At 38.2% G+C, this 22,732-nt stretch overlaps 1 protein-coding gene across 4 annotated transcripts in view; it reads left to right on the forward strand.

The window, feature by feature from the left end:
- Positions 1 to 22,732, forward strand: part of LMBR1 (limb development membrane protein 1) — a 189,960-nt gene that overhangs the window by 124,430 nt on the left and 42,798 nt on the right. For all 4 annotated transcript variants that reach the window (XM_040643760.1, XM_040643757.1, XM_040643759.1 and 1 more), the window contains exons 10-11: positions 16,066 to 16,146; positions 22,037 to 22,113. In XM_040643760.1, the coding sequence (XP_040499694.1) occupies positions 16,066 to 16,146; positions 22,037 to 22,113 (158 nt within the window). The remainder of the gene's footprint in view (positions 1 to 16,065; positions 16,147 to 22,036; positions 22,114 to 22,732) is intronic.

The following is a 22,732-nucleotide window of genomic DNA, read 5'->3' on the forward strand; positions in this document are numbered from 1 at the left end:
TTTGATGGAATACTTGCCTGTGACTTCTCCATTGTTCCTGTTTATCACTTGTTGGTGCTAGTTTTGTTTTATTAGTATTAATATTACTTCAGAAAATATGTTAATAAAATCAGGCTAACCTGTACACTATTATAGTGTAAATCAGTGTTATAAAGAAGCCATCCTGTTAGTGGTCTGCTTGGCTTTTTCTCCTCCCTTTTCTGTTTACTGCTCATCTTTTTTTTTTTTTTTTTTTAAAGATTTTATTTATTTATTCGACAGAGATAGAGACAGCCAGCGAGAGAGGGAACACAAGCAGGGGGAGTGGGAGAGGAAGAAGCAGGCTCATAGCAGAGGAGCCTGATGTGGGGCTCGATCCCAGAACGCCGGGATCACGCCCTGAGCCGAAGGCAGACGCTTAACCGCTGTGCCACCCAGGCGCCCCTGCTCATCTTCTTCTAAGCACCAGACCTTGAGCAGATGAATTTAACTTCTGAGTCTCAAGATCATAGATAAGTTGGCTGAAAAAGAGAAAAAACAAGAGTAAGGATCCATAAGATTTTTTTAAAAAATATTTATTTTGTTATATTAGTCACCATACAGTACTTCCCCAGTTCTTGATGCAATGTTCCATGATTCATTAGTTGCGTATAACACCCACTGCACCATGCAATACGTGCCCTCCTTAATACCCATCACCGGCCTATCCCAATCCCCCACCCCCCTCCCCTCTGAAGCCCTCAGTTTGTTTCCCAGAGTCCACAGTCTCTCATGCTTCATTCCCCCTTCTGTTTACCCCCCCTTCATTCTTCCCTTCTCCTACTGATCTTCCTAGTTCTTATGTTCCATAGATGAGAGAAACCATATGATAATTGTCTTTCTCTGCTTGACTTATTTCACTTAGCATAATCTCCTCCAGTGCCGTCCATGTTGCTGCAAATGTTGGGTAATCGTTCTTTCTGATGGCTGAGTAATATTCCATTGTATATATGGACCACATCTTCTTAATCCAGTCATCTGTTGAAGGGCATCTTGGCTCCTTCCACGATTTAGCTATGGTGGACAATGCTGCTATGAACATTGGGGTGCATATGGCCCTTCTCTTCACTACGTCTGTATCTTTGAAGTAAATACCCAGTAGTGCAATTGCTGGATCATAGGGTAGCTCAATTTTTAACTTTTTAACTGTTTTCCAAAGTGGCTGTACCAACTTGCGTTCCCACCAACAGTGTAAGAGGGATCCCCTTTCACCACATCCTCTCAAACATTTGTTGTTTCCTGCCTTGTCCATTTTTTGCCATTCTAACTGGTGTAAGGTGGTATCTCAAGGTGGTTTTGGTTTGAATTTCCCTGATGGCTAATGATTTTGAATATTTTTTCATGTGTCTGTTAGCCATTTCTAACTGGAATACTTGAAAACAAGAGAAATAGATGGTAGGAGTTGTATGTATTCCTGGAGCAGGAGGGAGCCCCAGATCTCTAGCCATCTGGTTCATACAGCCCTCCCTAGTGTCCACATCACCATTACAGGAGTGAGGAGATGTCCCAGGACTCAGCCCTGTCCTTGTTAGGCTCCTGCTTCTCTAGGCCCCAACATACAGTCTTACTTTGGTGTCTGCCTTGAGGCCAGGAGGAGTAGTGCTTGCATTCTGTCCTTCCCCCTTTCTGGTAGTCAGCATAAGGAGCCCAGAATATCCAGGACCCTTGCATCTCAGATTGTCCCCCACATCTCTCTACGTCTCATTTCTGACCTGATTTCCTACAGTCCCTGAGCTCCTGAAACTCTGCTTATACCATGTGGAACCATGTGGGTCTAAGAGCTGCTGGGTCTTGTTAGCAGAGCCACCTAGATCCTCAGTCTTCTCCCTCTCGCTAGAAGAAACTTGGCTCTCCCAGCATGTACTGCTTCTCAGTCCCTCAGGTGGTAGCTCTGTTCTTTCCCACAGCCCTCACTTCACTCCTCCAGGAGTTTGGGCAGGTGTCCTCTCATTCTCTTCTGCTGCTTTCACACACTTTGAATCTCATGTTATTAGATCGTGACTTCTCCCTTTTCACTCCTTTCCTTCCAGGCAAGTCCTCTTCCATCCTCTAGGTTATAGTTCCTTGTTCATGATCATTCTTTCTGCCGCTATGCCTATCACAACTGGTGATTTCAGTGTCTACATGGATGACCTTTCCAGCCTGCTTGGCCATCCACAGACCTCTCTTTTAATGGTCTTTCTCAGCCACTTGCTGCCTGGGGCCACAGCACAGGCCTGTCACCAGTGGGGACAAAATCTTGTGTGGTCTCACCATCGGTCACCCTACTCTCCACTCACTGCCTGTAGTGTGCCATGCCCTATGGTTCTTCATGCCATCTGTCCATCTTAGTAACTTTTTACTGCCTTTTCTCCCTCACTTCCTTCAGACCCTCGCTGCCTCACACGGTTTAAATTCCTGGGCCATCGTTTGACTCAGTGTGCTGCTCTCTCAGTTCTCTTCCCTTCTCTCTGCTTGGCCAAACTCTAGCCTTGGTCATAGCCAGCTCTTCATGTTCTCAGCACGCACACCTGTTCAACTGACTGACTGTAACTCCCTGCCTGGCGTTTCCTTAAATGTATGACCAGTATATTAAATGTACTTTACATTCTCCTGGAGTCATTTTGTGTCTTCTCTTTCCTCAAGACTTCTTCACCATTACTCTCAGCCGATGACCTTGCTTCCTCTTTTCTTGAGAAAATAGAAGCAAGCATGCTGAAATATTGATAAGCTTTTTCCTTGATTGATTCATCTACCTGCAACTCCCCCAACAGGTGCTGCCTTTTCTACTGATGCTGTGAGTGGACTGTCTGTGCTTCTGGTGAAGCTCAGCCCTCCCCTCATGCACTGGATTCAGTTCCTTATCCCTGATTCAGGGATACATCTCTGGCCATTCTACTGTCTCTCTGACATAACCAATCTTTCTCTAACTGGATCATTTCCTTCAGCGTAGAGCTTTGCTATAATTTTTCTCAACAGAATGAATAAATGGAAGGAAGGCAGGCAAGAAAGAAAGCAAGAAAGAGAAAGGAAAGAAAGAAAGGAGGAAAGAAGGAAATGAAATCAGTCTGTCTTGACCTCCTATCCCTTATGGCTCACTATCTCATTGCTTTGCTTGTCTTTATAGCAGAACTCGTGGGGTTGTACACTCATCAGTTTCATTGCTGTGCTCCACATTTGGTTATGGAGCCACTCTCGCCCCCACTACTGTACTGACATGCTGTTGTCAAGTTGGCTAGTGACTTTGGAGTCCTCAAGTAACCACACTCCTCATTCCACTTGGTTTTCAGTTTACTACACTTTCCTTGTTTTTTTACTTAAGGAGCTACTGCTTCTCAAAAAACTGCTGGTTTTTCTCTGTGTCCATAGCTTCTTCACACTGGAACGCCTCATGCCTCAGTCCTTAAACTTTTCTCTTGTCTGTTTACCTGCACTCCTTTGGTTATCTTATCTGGTCTCATGGCTTTAAATACCATATATATGCTGCTGACTTCTCCTCTGACCTCTCCATCCGTGTAATAGACATTTCTACTTGGCTGCCTCATAGGCATCTCAAACATACCTTGTCCAAAATCAGCTGAAGATCTTATTCCCCATTTCTGCTTCTGTTGCAGCTGACCTGTCTCTATAGGTGGCAAATCCAGTGTTTTAGGTGCTCAGGCCAATTCCTTGGAGTCTCTTTCTCTTAATTCCCATAAGGATTCCTTTAGCAAAGCTGTTGGCTCTAGCTTCAAAGTATCTGCTTGCATGTCACCACCTTGGTTTGAGTGACAGTCACCTCTTGGTTAGATTGTTGCAGTTGTTTCCTAATTAGCCTTCATGTGTCTATCCTTGGCCTTATAAGTCAGAAAAAGTGCTTGAGATGTAAGTCAGATCTTCTCACTTATTTGCCCAAAGTTCTCCAGTGGCCCCCGTTTTCAATCTGAATAAAAACCAGTTTTTGCAGTGGTTCCCTTTCTGCCCCCATGTGCTCTCTGACTTCTTTCCTGCAGTCTCCTTCCAGTTCTTCCCTGGCCTGTTGCCTCCTGTCCCGGGGCATTGTGTTTCCCTTTTGCTTCCTGTCTTTCAGGTCTTTACTTAAAGATCCCCTTCTCAGTGGGCTTTCCCACATTGGAGCCGTGTGGATATGATTAATATTGCCAAGCTTCATCTTTGCTCTGGCACTTCTTTCCCTCTTTCCTGCCTTATGTTTTCCTGTAATACTTTCCACTTTCTCACGTACTGTTTCTCTTTTTATATATTGCCAGTTTCTCCATAGTAGAACAGGAACTGCATAGGGGCAGGGGGTTTTTGTTCGTTTTCTTCCTTTCTGTACTCCTGATCCCATGATGTCCCCAGTCACATAGTGGGTTGGTGATAAATACTTGTTGGATGAGTAAATGAAGAGATGAAAAACATGCATGATGGAGAGTTGTCATTTACCGAAAGGAAGTGAAGAAGGCAGAAGAAATAAAATTTGGTGATAGGATAAAAGAATTAACATGGAGACACTATTTAGGAAGGCCCACAGTAGTAGAGACCTCTGAAGACAAGCCAAGATTGTGGGGCTGGAGGACCTTATGCCCTGGGGTGTTAGTGAAGAAGCAGAGATAAGGTGGTTTCCCCTAGTGTGAAGCCATGAAATATGAGCAATCAAGATCCATTTCTACTCCAGGACCCTAGAAGAGTAGCCCAACAGAAAGTCCCATTACATTAATTGTGGTAGAAAATCTTTTGTAATTCCTACCCAGGATTAAGAGGATGCATATATCATTAGCATGTTTAAATGTTTAAGTAATGCAACAGCATTAATTGAAATAATTAGCTTTCGTGTGTATATAGCCTATGGGTGTACTGGGTAACTTTAGAAGTACCATAATGAATAGGAATTATTTTTTATTGTTTAAGTTCAAAACCTTGACAGTTCTTTTAATGTAATTTATTTAAAAATATTGTAGACTTTGAACTTAATGATTCAATTCGATTTTGTTAGGTACTATTTTCATCTTCATGATAAAAAGTTAGTATATCAATTTTGGTAGAAATTACTTTCCTGCTTGATTTTGATCTTTTTTTAAAAGCCTTTTTCATTGAAGCTTGTATTAATTCTTTATTCTTAAGAACACAGAAAATATACTTGTTTCATTTTTGTGGAGTGTCACATTGCAGTACCTTTGTATTCTGAAAAACAGAAGATTGAAAAAAAATAACTCATTCGATCTTTTCATGGAACTTAGTTACCTGTCAGAAGCAATTGTTCACCATCAGTCTTAGAATCTTGCTTATTTATCACTATGTTGAGTTTGCCAGGCAGTTTTATGATGATGCCAGGGTTTACGGTGGTATTTATGCTTGGTTTAGAGTAGTTGCATACTGTCAGAGGCATTTTTTTATCATCACCGTCAATACAGTTTGCTGATTTGGTCGTTATTAACTGAAGCCTTTTAGGTAACACCCTTTATGTTGTAAGGAAACTTGTATCACATCTTCTGTTCTCTACATACCTTCATTTTGATTTTCTTTAGCTATTCTTCTATAGTCTAGCAATGGTTATTCTAGGAATACGATTTACTGTTGGTTGTATCACTGAAGTTGAGAATATCTCGAATGAATCAGACCCTGGGCCACTTTGAGCAATGATGGGTTTGGACTGGTTAAAGGTGATCAAATATCAACTCTCATCAACAACATACATAGCAAAAATTGTTGACACTCAGTGACCCCCCTTTTTGGCAATACTATGAAAGAAGAAAGTGTCTAGTAATATCTTGACTTCCTGAGCTAACAGGAAAGAATATTAACTCTACTGGTGAGACTAATTAAGTGGTTTCTTTCTAACAAGATTACCAACATTTGGGTCCAAATGTCTGGAACAATGAGAGATACCTTGCTAACAATTTATTCAGCTTCTTGAGCCATATAATCACTTTCTTGACTATAATGGTGGCCCAAACAAATGATTTGTTGCAAGATGTGAGGTGACTGAAGAGTTGTGAGATAAGATATAGTATCAGTAGATGAGGAATAGTTGGAGAAACAAACTGTAGAGTAACTTAAGAGTCAAGTATCATATATTCTCTGCAATTTAGAGGGAGATTGCTGTATATAAATGATCTAAGTTTGTTAGCAGAAAATAAAATTTAATATACATGAGCCACTTGTTCGACCACAGCCTATTTTGATGATAGTATTCATGATAGTACTATATATAAATATGAAGTTTAAAAAATAATATTTTATCTAGTTTAAGATCTACCAATAACTTATATCTAAGGTAAAAAAAAAAAGCCAATTAATTGTATATAGCTTTTTTTAAAAAAAGATTTTATCTATTTATTTGAGAGAGAGAGAGAAAGAAAGAGAGCACGAGTGGGGTGAAGGGCAGAGGGACAAGTCAACTCCCTGCAGAGCCTGGTGCAGGGCTCAATCCCAGGACCCCCAGATCCCAATCTGAGCCAAAGCCAGAAGCTTAACTGACTGAGCCACCCAGGTGCACCAGTACATAGCTTTTTATAATGTTCTTAAAGCTGATTGTTTAATATTTTCTGTCTTGTGGTCGTTTATAATGAAAGTGTATTTGAATTTTCAAATTGTGTTGGCTGTCGAAAGTCTTACATTACTTGATTGTGTACTTAGCGATATTTTTGTGGATATGTCACAAGTAAATAGAAACTAATATTTTAACAAATATTAGCATTGAAGATGGAATAGAAATAGAGTGAGTGTATGGATTGTCTGTCTCTTTTATAGATAATAACAGAGTTTGTTGATGCTGAGATAGATGCTTTAGAGATTTGAATGTCCAGGCTTCAGTTTTCAAAAACTTTCTGGGGTCTGCCTCGTCAGCAGTGGCTCTGTGCTGAACAGTGATTGGTGTTTGCTAAGAGGACGGAGACTGTTCACTCTATGAAGTTTAAGGAGTCTTGGGCTTTAAACAACAAAATTATCTAAGTGATTAGAAATAATTAAAAAGTACTCGAGGGACCTCACAATCTGGTGATAGAGATCACATTGGTCAATTTAATGTATTAAGTATAATCAAAATTTTAAAGAGTTATAGCAACAGATTTTCTAATCAACTTTTTTTTGGTTATATGCTAAGTTAAAAAGTTAAATGAAAAACTAATCTGTTTATACTAGAGGTGTCTACTTCTAAATAGTATTCATTATGAAACTTAGTTTAGGACACTAAGTTGTTTAGGGAGATTTATTGCTTTGCATTATTTGAATCATTTACATACCAATTTAGAGATTTATATTTATTTTAAAAAATGCATTACATATTTTAAATTAAATAATTAGTATCTCCCTTTCACATATGAATGTCACTTAAAGCTGTCTTATGTATTAAGGCTTAGTTATTGAAGAAATGCTGGGCTTTGGGAAATTTTGTTATCTTGGACACAGAATATTTTCAATACCACACTAGTTTTTCAGCTTAAGAATAAAGCCGGGAAAAGTTGCCTTCAGCTATTAGTTTTCCTGAATCCAAAGAGACGGGTGGGGCAGGATCAAAAATACTTACTTGATCAAAGTTATTGGCTCTGAAGGTATTCTTACCTGTGTAAGGAAGATGAAAGGTGTTGTTTTTATTGCACCCTAGTAACAGTGTAATTTTGAACTAATTGGTGTTGAACTGCCAATCACCTAGGGGAATGCAAATAGATACTCTTCTAATTTCCTTTGAGGTAGTGAAATCTTACGTCGAGGCTGGAAGAAAAACAGAATAATACCGTTAAATTGACCTTAAATGAGCTGCTTTGTGGTTTTCTTGGAGAATCCCTTTTTATTTTTCATGACTAGTCCAGACAGGTTTTGTCTACCAATTTGACTTATTGACTAGACAATGCTGACATGGAACATGTTAGATTCATTTTGAAATAAAGTAAGGATAATACAATTGTTCAGGATATTTTGATGATTTTTTTTTAGTGCAGCTTAAATTCCCGTCACATTCCAGTGATTGTTTGCAGTGTGTCTTGATTCCTTACAATAGCCATCTTTCCTTTGGTCATTTATAATGGAAGATTCTGCTTCAACAAGCTTGCTCTTCCTCACTAAGGTAATGGTACATATATAGTAAAGGATGGTAATGTCTTTGAAAATTGTGTTATTCCAGGTGAATCTAATCATTTAATGAAAGCATGCTTTGTTTGAAGATAATGAGAATGTATTCTTGATTTTTGTTTGCAAGTCGGTATTTATTAACTGTTGTATGCCTAGCATTGTGTCACCTGAAAATAAAAATACAGCATTTCAGAAATACTACTTTAGTTATTTTTCCTTTGAAAAATATTGTGATTGGTTTAGATATTTGTATTGAACTTTGTAGATATCACACCCACAAAGTAGGCATTTCTGTCTTTTCACATAACTTAAAATAGGCAGCAGGAATACTGTTCCTTTGATACCTGTGCCCTTTCAAAATTCTGAATACTATCAGATTATTTTTCTCTAGCACTGAACTGGTTACTGAAATAATGCTTCTTTATAAACATAGGGAATGAAGTATAGTTTGGAATTGTAATTAGTGAAGTTAAATGAGCTACAGATACATACTGTATAATTTATGAAGAAATGGGATAAAAAAGCAAAAGGTATCTATAATACTGTTATTTAGTTGAAGCTTTGATTCAAAGATACTTGCAAACCTTATAATACTATGCCATCTTACTGTAAGTCTCCTTCTCATATGGAGGTATTCGTTGACTCCATAATTTGTCTCCCTTTGGCTTCGGCTACCAGAAACTCTATAAACTTACATTCATAGTCAAAGTTTAGTAGTTTTGGGCCACACTTGCTGAATATCTCTGTCTTTAACCTTGTTCTTCTATAAATGTCAATTATATATTGACTAGTAAAATAATTCAACTCAGGAGCTCTGGAAGTACTGTAGAACAGGTTAGTGCATTCAAGACCTCAGGCTCTCCAAAAGAGAACGTATTGAATTTTTCTCTCTTCAGTGATGGATGCAAGTGAGGAAGGAGATGCAGAGGACACAGTACTTACCTTTCCTAGAAACCCAGGGTAAGACTAGACTTTTGTGATTCTCCCAAGAGGGCTTAGAAGAAGAGCCTCGAATTCCTAGTGCATTAGCACCTCTGCCATCTTGCACTTTGGCCCTGAGTCCTCTGTTTTCTTTCTCCCTTTGAGAAAGGAGTGCTGCTGCAGAGAGAGACACCAGCGCACTGACACTTCTTCCTGCATCATTGTTTCTGGCCAGTTCATCTCCAGGCCTCCAAAACAGAAATTGCTGGGCCCTCAAAATGGTTTGTCATTGTTTGAAGGACTCTCTGACTTGATTCAGTGTGAAGGGAACAGTAGCAGTGCATAAAGAAAAATGATCACTTGCTTAAGGCTGAGTGATGAAGGTTAAGATGAGTATCTAGAGCAGTGATTCCCACTGAAGTTAAAAGTTAGTGGAGAGACAAGAATTTTTACCTAGTCCCCAAAAGTAACATGGACTTTTAAGGACATCTAATTAGAGAAGAAAAAAGACCACCTAGAATATGAAAAAAAAAAATTAAAAATTCAGTAGACAAAAGATGAAATAGCCCTTATGGTAGGCAGAATAGTGACCCTGCAAAAGTATCCAAGTCCTCACCACCCTGATCTGTAAATATTTCCCCTCTGTGACAAAAGGGACTTTGTAAGGTAATTAGGTGAAGAGTCTCAAGATTAGCCTGGATCATCTGGTGGACCCAGTGTCCTCACAGCATTGTTATAAGGGAGGGTTGGAGAAAGAAGTGTGACAGTGGAAGTAAAGGTAAAGTGACCTCAAGAAGGGACCATGAGCCAAAGAGTGCAGGCGCCTCTAGAAGCTGGAAAAGGCAAGGAAACACATTCTCTCCTAGAGTCTCCAGAAGGAACACAGTCCTGCTCACACCCAGATTTCAGACTTCTGACCTCTAGAACTGTAAGATAATAAATTTGTAGTGTTCAAGCCACTAAGTTTATGGTACTTTGTTACAGCAGCAATAGGGAATGAGTGTAGTCTTTCTGAGAATTGAATTAATTATCTGGTGGAATCAAGTGGGAGAACCATTTCATGTCACAAACCAAAAGTACAAAGAGAAGGAAATACCAATGAAATGCAAGACACAGACTGTAGAGCTAAGCTACTTAATCTTAAACAGTAAGCATCTAGAAGGAGGAAAAAGAACAAGTAGAAAAAAATTAAGTAAATAATAATAGAAGAAAATGTCAATGCGCTGAAGAAAGATTTTAGTGCAGATTAAAAGACCACAGAGTCGTGGACAAGATTATTAAACAGGACATTTAAAAGATCTAGATATATTGTGTAGCATTGTCAAATTCCAAGAATAGTGATAATAAAACACCTTACAAGCTTTCACATAGAAAAATCACTTATGAAGGAGAGAGAAATCAACATCAAACTTCCCGTTTGTATCCTGTTAAGGATTATTGAATAATAGCGTTAGTTTTAAGGGTTGGGGGGAAGATTGCAACGAAAAACTCATATTTATAAATATGTATATTAGGGCCAAAAAAGATATTCATTTATTCCGTCATTTTATATCTGTACATTGAGTATCTAATTTGTGCTAGGTACTATTTTAGGCATTAAGGATATGGCAACTTTTACACTGAAAGAAAAATTTAGTAATAATCTTATACTAATTAATTAATTTGATGGGGGTGTGGGGAGGGGCAGAGGGAAAGGGAGAGTCTTAAGCAGATTCCATGCCCAGCATGGAGCCTGTCTCAGGGCTTGATCCCAGGACTCTGAGATCATGACCTGAGCCAAAATCAAGAGTCGGATGTTTAACCAATTGAGCCACTCAGGCACCCCAGTATACTAAATATTTTAAAAGCAATTTCAGCGAAGTCTAGGATTTAGGAGGAGTGGGTGGGAAGCAATGAAAGAACAGATAAAAGTATCATGAAAGCTTCATGTGAGTTGGGGGCACCTGGGTGGCTCAGTCTGTTAAGCGTCTACCTTTGGCTTAGGTCATGATCTCAGGGTCCTGGGATGGAGCCCCGCATTGGGCTCTCTGCTCAGTGGGGGTCTGCTTCTCCCTCTCCCTCTGTACGTGCGTACTCTCTCTCTCTCTCTCTCAAATAAAGAAGTAAAATCTTAAAAAAAAAAATGAAAGCTTCACCTTGGTGCAGGAAAGTTATTCACTAAAGCATCACTATGGGGTTATAACTATGTTATATTGAAAAAAAAGTGCAAGTCTACTTGTGTTAACAGTGAGAAAGTAACCACCGAAGTGCCAAATTAACATGGGGAATAAGAATAAACAGAAATTCTACTAGCTGAGAAAAGAAGAAATAAAGAGCAGAATAAATAGAAATTATGAAATTACATGAAAGAAAGAGCCACCAGTCTTCATAATAAGCCAACTTGTGGATGGCGGCACTCTGACCCTGGATGTCACTGTTGAGCTATGGGAAAACCCACTTTGAAGCCCACTCTGTGTCTAAACTTTTAATTTCATGAAATTATTTTCTTTTTTTAAGCTACTTTGAGGTTTTGGATTCAGTGGAAAACATCCTGTAATAAATACACCTCATTTCACATATGAGAACCCTGAGGTTCAGAGAATGAGAACTTGAGAAAACCCCAATAAAATTTGGAATTTAGCAGACCTAAGAAAACCTTAGAAGCAGTTTAGCAGACCCAGGGAAGCTAAATGCTAAGCCATCTGTGCTTGATTCATATCCTGAAATCCCCCAAAGTCTTAAGAGGTGGCACCACCAGATACGGAAGTGGACATGAAGTGGAATAAGTTTAAGATAAGGAGGGTTGGTTGAAGAGTCTGTTGATGAAGCGATTTGGTCTCCACATTTTTTCCTTCCATCCAATGTACCAGGCACTGCCTCTTTCCTGCCCCAAGAGCAGAGGGAGTGTTGTTCTCCAGAGAGTGAAACAGAGGCTATGGCCTGGACACAGTGTGAAGTAGAGGATGGGGTGAGTGCACACAGGCTCCCATCTCCTTTCACTTGGACCGCCATGCTTTAATACCCCAAGGAGATCAGAAGAGTCTTATCTGGGGAGTCTGTGTAGCCCAGAGAGCTCCACAGATGCCAGCAGTAAGGTATCCTGCATGAAAGACCTGGGTGGATTACCCAATAAGAAGTTGTCAGCCACCACCCACACACTCTTGAGTTTCACATTAACATGTTTAGTGCTTCATTCTTTTTTTTCCCCCCAAAGATTTTATTTATTTGGGAGAGACAGAGAGCGCCTGCGAGTGGGGGGAGGAGCATTAGGAGAAACAGACTTCATGCTGAGTGTGGAGCCCCATGTGGGGCTTGATCTCACAATCCTGAGGTATGATCTGAACTGAAACCAAGAGTTGGATGCTTAACCAACTGGTGTCCTAGTGCTTTATTCTTAAATATGAGCAGACAGCTAAGACTCACCAGACTTCTGAGCCACATGAAAGGAGAGGCCAAAACAAATAAGAAAGACCACTGAGGGAGACAGAGTATACACTAGAGAAAAATATTTAAAAATAAATCTGTTAATATCCTGAGAAAGACCAAGATTGCAGTCATGAGAAAGGCCAGGATTCCATAAAAATGGAGTATCTAGTGCACAGAAAGAGACTCTTGATAATTAGAAATAATGACCTATCTAAAGAACTAGTAGATAAAGAACTTCTTTAGAAGATAGGTAAAAATGGCAAAAATAGGAGAAAAGAGTTTAGAATACTAGAGAACCAGTTCAGGATATCTAACATCCAACTAACAGGAATTCCAAATGGGAAGAGGAGAGAAAATTTCCCAGATCCGAAGGATGTGAATTTGGAGATTGGAAGGGCTCATTAGTGCCCTGCGTAGTACACGGAAAGGGACTCGCTGCAAGAACACTGGGAGCAAAGATCCCATGCATTTCACAAGATGGAAAGCAGTTCACACTCAAGGGGACAGAAAGAAGAACTTCAGACTTCTCAGAAGCACTAGAAGCTGGAAAACAATGAAACAATGACTTAATAATTCTGAATGATAATTAGTTTTGACCTAGATTTCATATTTAACCAAACTATAAGAGCAAAGATAAAATATCCAGTCTTATGTAGTCTCAAAAATACTACCTCCCATTCATCTTTTCTTTGCAAGCTGCTGGAGAGGCCATGTGCCACTTAAATAAGGGAGCGAAGCAGTGAGAAAGGCAGAGTTGGAAATAAGAGATGTGCCATAGGAGAGGAGAGAACAGGGCCTGGGATGCCAGTGTGCAGCAGGCCCAGAGAGCAGCCTGGCCAGGCCAGGGCAGGTCTCAAGACTCCAGGAGAAGTTGCTCCCAGATAATGCAATGAATGGGATAATAGGAATTTAAACACCAAGAGAAAAAGATGTTTTGGGAGGAGAGGGTGGCTTTGAGACAGTGGTAAGTACATAGAAGACTAAGCAAATAGGAAAAATGACTACTACTAGCGGTGGAAAGAATCCTATGTGGAAAAAAGGAAAGCTAATCATAGTTTATTATGTGAAGCAGTGGATGGCATTTCTTTTGTAATAATGCAGACATTGAATATTGATGTAACCAAAATGTCCAATAATCCATGTGGTGGGGGGGGAATGGCAAGGGGTGTGGTTTGGTAGGAAGGGCATAGTTAATACTTGGAGCTGGAAAATTAAGACCCAGCAAGCGAAGCTGTTTATTTAGTGCTAGGAAGACAAATACTGAAAGAATCAGCTAAACAACTTGAAGTGGCTGTCGTTGGGTAGGTGGAACTGGGAAGAAGGCAGCATGTATGTATGTGCCTTGTGCAAGTATGTGGCACTTGGAATTGTGTGCATGTTTCATTTTGATAAAGATAAAATTAAAAAAAAAACACTTCAGAAGTTAAGACAAGTAGTATGGAAGGTATAAAATCAAGTTTATCAGCTGTTATAAAAAATTATACTGAATGCAAATACTTTATTTTAGTAAATGTAAATGGGCTGAATTCCACTGTTAAAGAACAAGAGCCTGTCAGATTGGTTTATTCAGCCGTTTTTCTATAAGCACCTATCTGATTGGGCTTTGTTGTTTCTCCTGTTTGATCACATTTGTGGAACCGCTTGTCAAAGTTCTCTGCCTCCCCTACTCAAGGAATTAACATGTGACTCTGACCTATGCCATTAGGACACTGGAAGTTTAGTCTCGATCCTAGCAACATAAAGACTGAAAAATTTTTTCTTGATCTTAGCAACATGAAGACAAAATAGTTGGGACTGGCCCATCCCAGGTATAATATTATGAGGAGACAGTCCATCTATTCCTGCCACCTGGAGCCTCCCAGCTGCCTGGTTCCTCTCCTTTCCAGGAAAACTGGAAGTTTTTCTGCTGGTTCTGTCTCATGACTTCCTTTTCTGTTTTAACCAGTCAGTCAATTTCAGTTGCTTATAACCAACGAACTCTAACTGATAAGGTTAAACCTCAAATAAGATTCAGCTCTCTCTCTCTCTCTCACTCACACACACACATATATATACCTTTAATTTTAGTCTTTCTTTTTTTGTCTCTTATATGTAAGTCTGTAATAAATCAGTAAGTAAGTAAGGCAGGTAAAAACAAAAAGAGAGTAGAACTTAATGTCCACAAAACAGAATTTAAGCGGAAAAACATTAAAGACAAAGTGGGTCATTATCTAAAGATAAAAGGTGTGATTCATAAGGCAGGTGTAACAGTCTTATAGGAACCCGAAAAATTTAGCAGACAAATACAAATACATAATGAAAAAAACTCTTTAAAACTGAGAAAACCTAACCAATAAAGGTACGTTTGTAGTGGGGGATTTTAACTTATCCATTTCAGAATTTAATGGATAAAATAGAAAGAATATGGAGATATACAAGTCATTATAGAAATAAGTAGAAAATGTGAATAGGGAAAATCCATGTGAAAAACATCTGAAAAGATGCTCAACCACATTTAGGGAAATGCATGTTAAAGTAACAATAAGAAAACATTTTTTTATCCAACATTTTTGCCAAAATTCAAGAATTACAACATCCAGTGCTAGGGAAAATATAGGAAGAAAATAGGTACTTTCAAGAGCTATACACGGAAATGTAAATTATTACAATAAGTTATTTTTTCTTTTTTTTCTTTTTCTGAGAGAGACTGAGTGCATGTGTGTGCATGTGAGCGTGGAAGTAAGGGCAGAGGGAGAGAGAGAGAGAATCTTAAGCAGGCTCCATGCCCAATGCAAAGCCTGTCTTGGGGCTCGATCTCACGATCCTGAGATCATGACCTGAGCCGAAATCAAGAGTCCAATGCTTAACTGACTGAGCCACCCAGGTGCCCTTATTTTTTAAAATTATTACAATATTTAAATCATTACAATAAATTACAATATTTGGATGGAAGTAACCTTTAAATATCTCTTTACTGTAAATGCTTATATCCTTTGACTCGGCAATAGAAATATTGGAATCTGTCCTAGAGAAACAATAGAATTAGAATGTCCTGGATATGCATACAGAAATTTTTGTTGCAACATTGTGTGTAGTTGCAAAGAATAGAGGAAAACCTGACTAGTCATAAGTGGAATAATTCTGAATAAAATTGAAATGCATCCATACTTTGGAATGTTATTCAACTGTTAAGGGAATTGGCACTATCTGTAAACATGGATGTATCATTGACTAGGAAAGCAAGTGGTAAAATAACAAGTCCGATTTAACTCATTCCTAAAAATATATAATAGAAATCATGTGTGTGGTATATATGAATATTTACATGATCATGAAGAAAGGTGTGGAAGCACCAACCGGGCTGTTATCAATTGTCACTTTAGGGGGGTGGGATAGAGAAGGAGATCGTGACTTTCTTTCACTTTCTATAATCATGATACTTTTGTCATTAATGAAAAATTAACAGATCAAGTAAAAATTTTATTGAAGAAGGCATTTTCTAGGAAACATGTAGTATTTAATCAGCAAGAACTTGGTGGTCTTAAGTAGTAAAAAAATGAATATGTTTTCCTGTGAATCACAGCAGCATTTGTTTTTATTCTCAGGGATCAGGATTTGTAGTGTGTTATCTTATATTTTAATTAAATATGAGGGCTACCCATTCTGTGCTGTCAAGGTTCTGTTGTAATGCTTCTAAAATATTTTTGCTTTTGATAGGGCTATCTTCATCAGTGGAATACAATATAACGGAGTTGGAGCAAGAACTTGAAAATGTGAAGACTCTTAAGACAAAATTAGGTACTGTACATTTTTGTTCTTGACTCATGTACTGGTCTTGGATTCTTTCCAAAGACTTTCCTGTAGTCTGAAATATTAAAAAAAATTATGAAATCTTTAGTTTATATTACAAGCTTCCAATCTGTCCAAAGCTATTGATACAGACTGTTTTTTAGTTTGGGGAGAGGATAAACATGTATATACTCCCTTTTTTGTTTTGTTTTGTTTTGTTTTGTACGTGCATAAAATGACTTTTCGGATCCTGATGTTCAGACATGTCACTCTGTTGTCTCTTCACTTGTATTATTGCTGACAAGTAATCTTCTGTCATCCTCATCTTTTGAATTGTCTTTTTTTCTCTCTCTGCTTTTAAGATGTCCTCTTTGTCATTGACTTTGCACAGTTTGACTCAGATGTGCTTTAGAGTAGTAGTCTTTATGCTTCTTATTCATTGGGTTCATTGAGTCTCTTGGATCTGGGAATTTATAGTTTTCATCTGATTTGGAACATTTTTGGCCACTGTTTTTCCAAATGTTTTTTTCTTTTCCTCTCTGTGCCTCCCTTTCAGGGACTCCAGTTACATGTACACTGGCCCACTGGAAGTTGCCCCCCAAACTCACAGATTTTCCTTTATTTTCCGGATGTTTTTCTCCGTGTGTTTCATTTTGTATAGTTGTTATTACTATATCTTCATGTTCACTGCTCTTTTCTTTTGAGTATATAATCTGCATTTAATCCCATCTTTTTTTTTTTTTTTTAAGATTTTATTCATTCATTTGACAGAGATAGAGACAGCCAGAGAGAGAGAGAGAGAGAGAGAGAGAGAACACAAGCAGGGGGAGTGGGAGAGGAAGAAGCAGGCTTCCAGGGGAGGAGCCTGATGTGGGGCTCCATCCCAGAACGCCGGGATCACGCCCTGAGCTGAAGGCAGATGCTTAACGACTGAGCCACCCAGGCGCCCCTAATCCCATCTATTGTATTCTTCTCAAACACTGCAGTTTTTTTTTTTTGTTTTTGTTTTGTTTTGTTTTTAAATAGGCTCCACGCCCAGCATGGAGCCCAGTGCAGGGCCTGAACCCGTGACCCTGAGATCAAGACCTGAGCTGAGATTGAGTTAGAGGCTCAACTGACTTAACCCAGGCATCCTCAGACACTGCAGTTTTTAAATTTAGAAGTTCTGTTTAGACCTTTTAGTCTGTGATTTTAGTCTACTTTTTAAAAAAATATGGAATATATATGTTTTTATCTGCTAATTCTAACTTCTGTGTTAGTTCTTGATAGATTTTGATTGACTTTTCTTCTCATTATTGTGTGTATTTTTGTGCTTTTATGCTTGCCTGGCAATTTTTGATTGGACAGTGGACACTGAGGATCTTATTGCTAGGTGCTGATATTTTTGTATTTCCGTAAGTGTGGAACTTTGTTCTGGGATGCAGTTAAGTTACTTGGAAGCAGTTTGATATTCTTGGGTTTTGCTCTAAAGGCTCGACAGGTAGGACTAGAGCAGCATTTCCTTTAGGGCCAGTTGTTCCCACACTAAGGCAACAATGCTCCTGATTTATGAGGTCTCGTTCCTATCTTGTGGGACTTGGCCCTTTATGATGTTTGGATACTGCTGTTCCATCTGACCTTTTTGAGTGGTTCTTTCTTCAGCTGTGGGTTGTTTGTTCATGTACCTGAGCTGATCTTTAGCCTACTGAAGACTCAAGGATGACCCTTTGAAGATCCATGGAGTTCTTTCTCTGAGGACTTTTGTCTGTGGTACTTTGCTCTGTATAGTCCAGCTAACTTGGTCTCTCCACACTCTCATTTTATGTCCTCAACTCAAGGAATGAGTTGGGGTTTGCTTGGGTTCCTGTGCCTGTACTGTGGCCAGAAAACTGTCACAAGACAGTAAGCAGGGGCAAACCCAGGGCTTGCCTTGTTTGCTTCCCATATCTCAGAGATCATTGTCTTTCTGTGACCACACATCCAAGTCTTGAAACTGTTTCATATGCATGTATTTTTTGGTTTCCTAATTGTTTTAGCATGGATGGAAAATTGGTCTCTATTATTACTGTCTTCAGAAATGAAGTCCAGTGTTTTGTTGCTGAAAATTTATTCATTTTCATTTTCTTTTTTATTGAAGCATAATTACCATGTTATATTAGTTTCAGGTGTACAATATAGTGATTCAACAATTCCATATATTACTCAGTGCTCATCATGATATTTCACCCATCCTCTACCCACTTCCTGTCTGCCAGTCACCAGTTTGTTCTTTGTATTTGAGTCTGTTTTTTTTTGTCTTTTTTTACTTTGTTTTGTTTTGTTTCTTTAATTCCACATGAGTGCAATCATATGGTATTTGTCTTTCTCTGACTAACTTACTTCACTTAGCACAGTATACTGTAACTCTGCCCATGTTGTTGCAGATGGCAAGATTTCATTATTTTTTTGTGGCTGAGTAATATTCCTCTGTGTGTGTGTGTGTGTGTGTGTGTGTGTGTGTGTGTATGTGTGTGTATGTATGTGTGTGTGGTGTATGTAAATGTATATATATCCCGTCTTTATCCATTCATCTGTGGATGAACACTTGGGTTGTTTCCATGTCTTGGCTATTGTAAATTAATGCTACAGTAAACATTGGGGTACATATCTCTTTTTGAATTAGTGTTTTTGTTTTCTTTGGATGCCTAGTATTGGAATTACTGGATTGTTTGGTAATTCTATTTTTAATTTTTTGTGAAACCTCCATAGTGTTTTCAGTGGTGGCTGCACCAGTTTGTATTCCCACCAATAGTATTTGAGGGTTCCTTTTTCTCTACATCTTTGCCAACACTTGTTATTTCTTGTGTTATTGATTTTAGTTATTCTGAGAGGTATAAGATGATATTGTGGTTTTTATTTGCATTTCCCTGAGGATGAGTGATGTTGAGAATCTTTTCATGTGTTTGTTGGACATCTGGATGTCTTCTTTGGAAAAATGTCTATTCAAGTCCTCTGTTCATTTTTTGATTTGGTGCTGGGTTGTTTAAGTTCTTTATATATTTTGAATATTAACCCTTTAGTGGATATATCATTTATAAGTACCTTCTCCCATTCTGTAGGTTGCTGTCATTTTCATTTTCATAAACCACACCGTATTGTCTAAAGTTCCTTTATTCATTCTGCTGTTGATGGATATTTGATGTGTTTATCTTTTGTTATTATGAATAATATTGGTATAAACATTGTTCTCCATGTCTCTTGGTACATATGTTTTTCAGGGTACCTACCTGGAAGTGGAATTATAGGATCATTGAGTATGTGGATATACAACTTTTTAAAAATAATGTCAAATTATCTTCCCAGATAGTTTTATTATTTTGCATTTGTTTTGGGCATGTCGCTCCTGTTGCTCCACATCTTTGTCAACAACTGAAAGTGTCGGACTCTACATTTTTACCAATTTAGTGGATATGAAGTGGTTTTCACTGGTGTTTTATATTGTATGTCCCTGATTTGTGTTTCCAGTGTTCATTTAGCTTCTGCTTGAAAAACATCTGCTAGTATTTCATTAGTGCTGGTTTGTTGGCAATGACTTCTCTCAGTTTTTGTTACCTGAAAACATTTTTACTTACCTTCTCGTTGGTAGGGCATTTTTACAGAATTTAGAATTTTTTTTTTTTTTAAAGATTTTATTTATTTGATAGAGACACAGAGAGAGAGGGAACACAAGCAGAGGGAGAGGGAGGAAGCAGGCTTCCCACTGAGCAGGGAGCCCGATGTGAGGCTCGATCCCAGGACTCTGGGATCATGACCTGAGCCGAAGGTGGGTGCTTAACGACTGAGCCACCCAGGCGCCCCAGATTTTAGAATTCTTATTTGGTAGTTTCAACATTGAAAAGATGTCTTTCTAGTATCTTCTGATTTCTGGTTAAAAGTTGTGTTGTTGCCCTTTTGAAAGCTTTTAAGATTTTCTTTTTGTCTTTGTTTAGTAGTTCTACCCTGATATGCTCAGGTTTGGTTTTCTTTGTGTTTATTCTTCTGAGATCTGCAGCACTTTGTAAGTGTATGGCCTAGTGTCTTTTATCCATTTGGGGACTTTTTGGCCATTGTCTCATCAAATATTGCTTCTGCTCCTTTTCTTTTAGTTCCTTTGACCCTAGCTGCACATGTGCTAGACCTTTTCACTCCTGTATTGTTTTCTGAGTTTCCCCTCCTTTATCACATTCTTTGAGCCATGGTATTTTCTATTGATGTGTCTTCCATTTCATTCTTTTCAGCTGTATCATAACTATTGCTAAATTATCTCTTCAAGTCTTAATTTTACAGTATTTTTCAGTTCTAGAATTTTCAGAATTTTGTAGTTATTTTGTAGATTCAAATTATGACATTTGCCATCTTGTCATTTATCTTATTGGACATATTAGTCATTTTAAGGCCTCTTTCTGGTAAGTTCAATTTCTGGATAAACTGAAAGTCTGTTTCTATTATCTTTTTTCTTTGTCCTATCTCCAGGGAACATTTGATTGTCAGGCGTTCCTTTTCTTTTCTTTTTCTTTTTTTTTAAAGATTTTATTTATTTATTTGACAGAGAGAGAGACAGCCAGCAAGAGAGGGAACACAAGCAGGGGGAGTGGGAGAGGAAGAAGCAGGCTCCCAGTGGAGGAGCCTGATGCAGGGCTCAATCTCATAACGTCGGAATCATGCCCTGAGCCGAAGACAGATGCTTAATGACGGAGCCACCCAGGCTCCCTGAGTGTGAGGCATTTCTTACACAAAATAAAAACTCTGGATAATGTTTTTTTCTTGAGAGGGTTTACTTTTTCTTCTGGTAGGCAGTTAGAGTAGGGACAAATCCTTTCGTCTATCTGGGCTGGTGATCGTTCCAGAGTGGCTTTGGTCTTCACAAGGGGCGGTCAGTTTGCAGTTTGGCCTTGCTCCTAGTGTATAGCTTTCCTAAGTGAAAGCCTGGGTGTTTTGTTGTTGACTCTGATACCATCTCTTCATGAACCCTGAACTTAAGTTTTTATCTCAAGAAATGTGAACGCCACAGAAGCTTTGCTCTTTGCTGTACCTTCCTGTCACTCTGTCAGCCTGCTGGCCACTGGTGCCTTGAAGGGCAAGAGGCTGAATGTTAGGCTCCCTTTCTTTTCTTTCCTTTTCTCTGTGATCATAACCTCTCAAATTTTAGCTGCCTTGGTAGTCCCATACTCCAATTTTTGTTTTCCTGATGCTGTTGAGTTTGCTGAAAGCATTGCTTCAGCATCATTTTCTTTTACCCACTAATATTTGCTTGATTTCTCAGCTTCATGGGGCCATGTCAGTTATATGTTAGAAAACTCTGTTGAAGATAGTGCAAATGTGAAGGCTCACATCAATCCATTTCACAGAGTATTGACCTCACAGTTTTGTCGTGGTAGCTCTGTGATTCCTTCATGCAGATTTTTTTTCTTGGTTAAGTTTGATTTGTTTTTTACCAGTTGTTCATAGCATGAGGATTGGTATGATATCAGCTAGATCACTGTAGCTGGAAGTTTGCTTCCACCTTTAGTAAACTGGAGATATTTATCTTTAGATTAGAGGGGATTTTTACTCATGTTACTTTATTCACTCAAATCTATATCAATATGTAAATCTACATCAAATGCAAATATTTCTATATTTTAATAGTAAGCTGTGTATTAACAGTACATTTTATTAGCAACTGAAATGTCTTTACAGAGCTAAAATGTAATCATCATAGAATTGAGGTATTTAATGTAGCAAAGTGATTTTAAAAGTCTGATTTTTATAGTTTGTGGAGGAAAATTAAAAATAATTTATGTTTGTGAAAAAGAAATTATATAAAAATAATACATACTGGTTATAGCAGTAAGGAATGAAAATGTGGGTCTGGAGAGAATTTTTGGAAATCTTTTGTTGTATTTTTTTTTTTTCCTAATAGAAAGGCGAAAAAAAGCTTCAGCATGGGAAAGAAATTTGGTGTATCCTGCTGTTATGGTTCTTCTTCTTATTGAGACAGTAAGAATTTATTTGCCTAGTTAAATAAAGCAAATTATTTTTTATTTATTTATTTGGTATTTGAGTATGGCAACTTCCTCAGCTAAATGGTTTCAAGTAAACTGGTTTTCTATCAACAGGATTAAAATCCATCTATACCTTTATTTGGAAAACCCCAATAGAGCAAAAATGGTAATTGCATTTTTAAAAACTCCTCAAGATTAACTCTTTCTTCATGAAAGCAGGACATTTATTCTTTTGTGCTGTTTAGAATTAAGAGACGAGGTATTGCAGCTATCTTGCTTCAGACTCTATGATGGGATGTGAAAATTATATTATTAAATTAGTTTTGATAACATTTTAATCATTTTTTAAATCTGTGGAGTTGTGGCTTTCCAATTGGTGGAATCCGTCAGTAACTGAATCTATATTATTAGCTTTAGTCACAAGCTTTGAAATTGTAATAATTTGCAGAAGCTTTTAGAGTTTACTCTGGAGTTTTTGCAGATAGTTTGATTACTTTCAGTTTGATTGTGGGTAGAATTTTGATCTTGACTTCTCTGTTCTGAAGCATATATTTGGTCGATAACTTAGATTGTAATACATGTGTACTTACAAAATATCTGTGAAATTCGGAACT

The sequence above is a fragment of the Ursus maritimus genome, unplaced genomic scaffold (assembly GCF_017311325.1).
Source record: "Ursus maritimus isolate PB19 unplaced genomic scaffold, ASM1731132v1 scaffold_3, whole genome shotgun sequence".
Taxonomy (NCBI): Eukaryota; Metazoa; Chordata; class Mammalia; order Carnivora; family Ursidae; genus Ursus; species Ursus maritimus.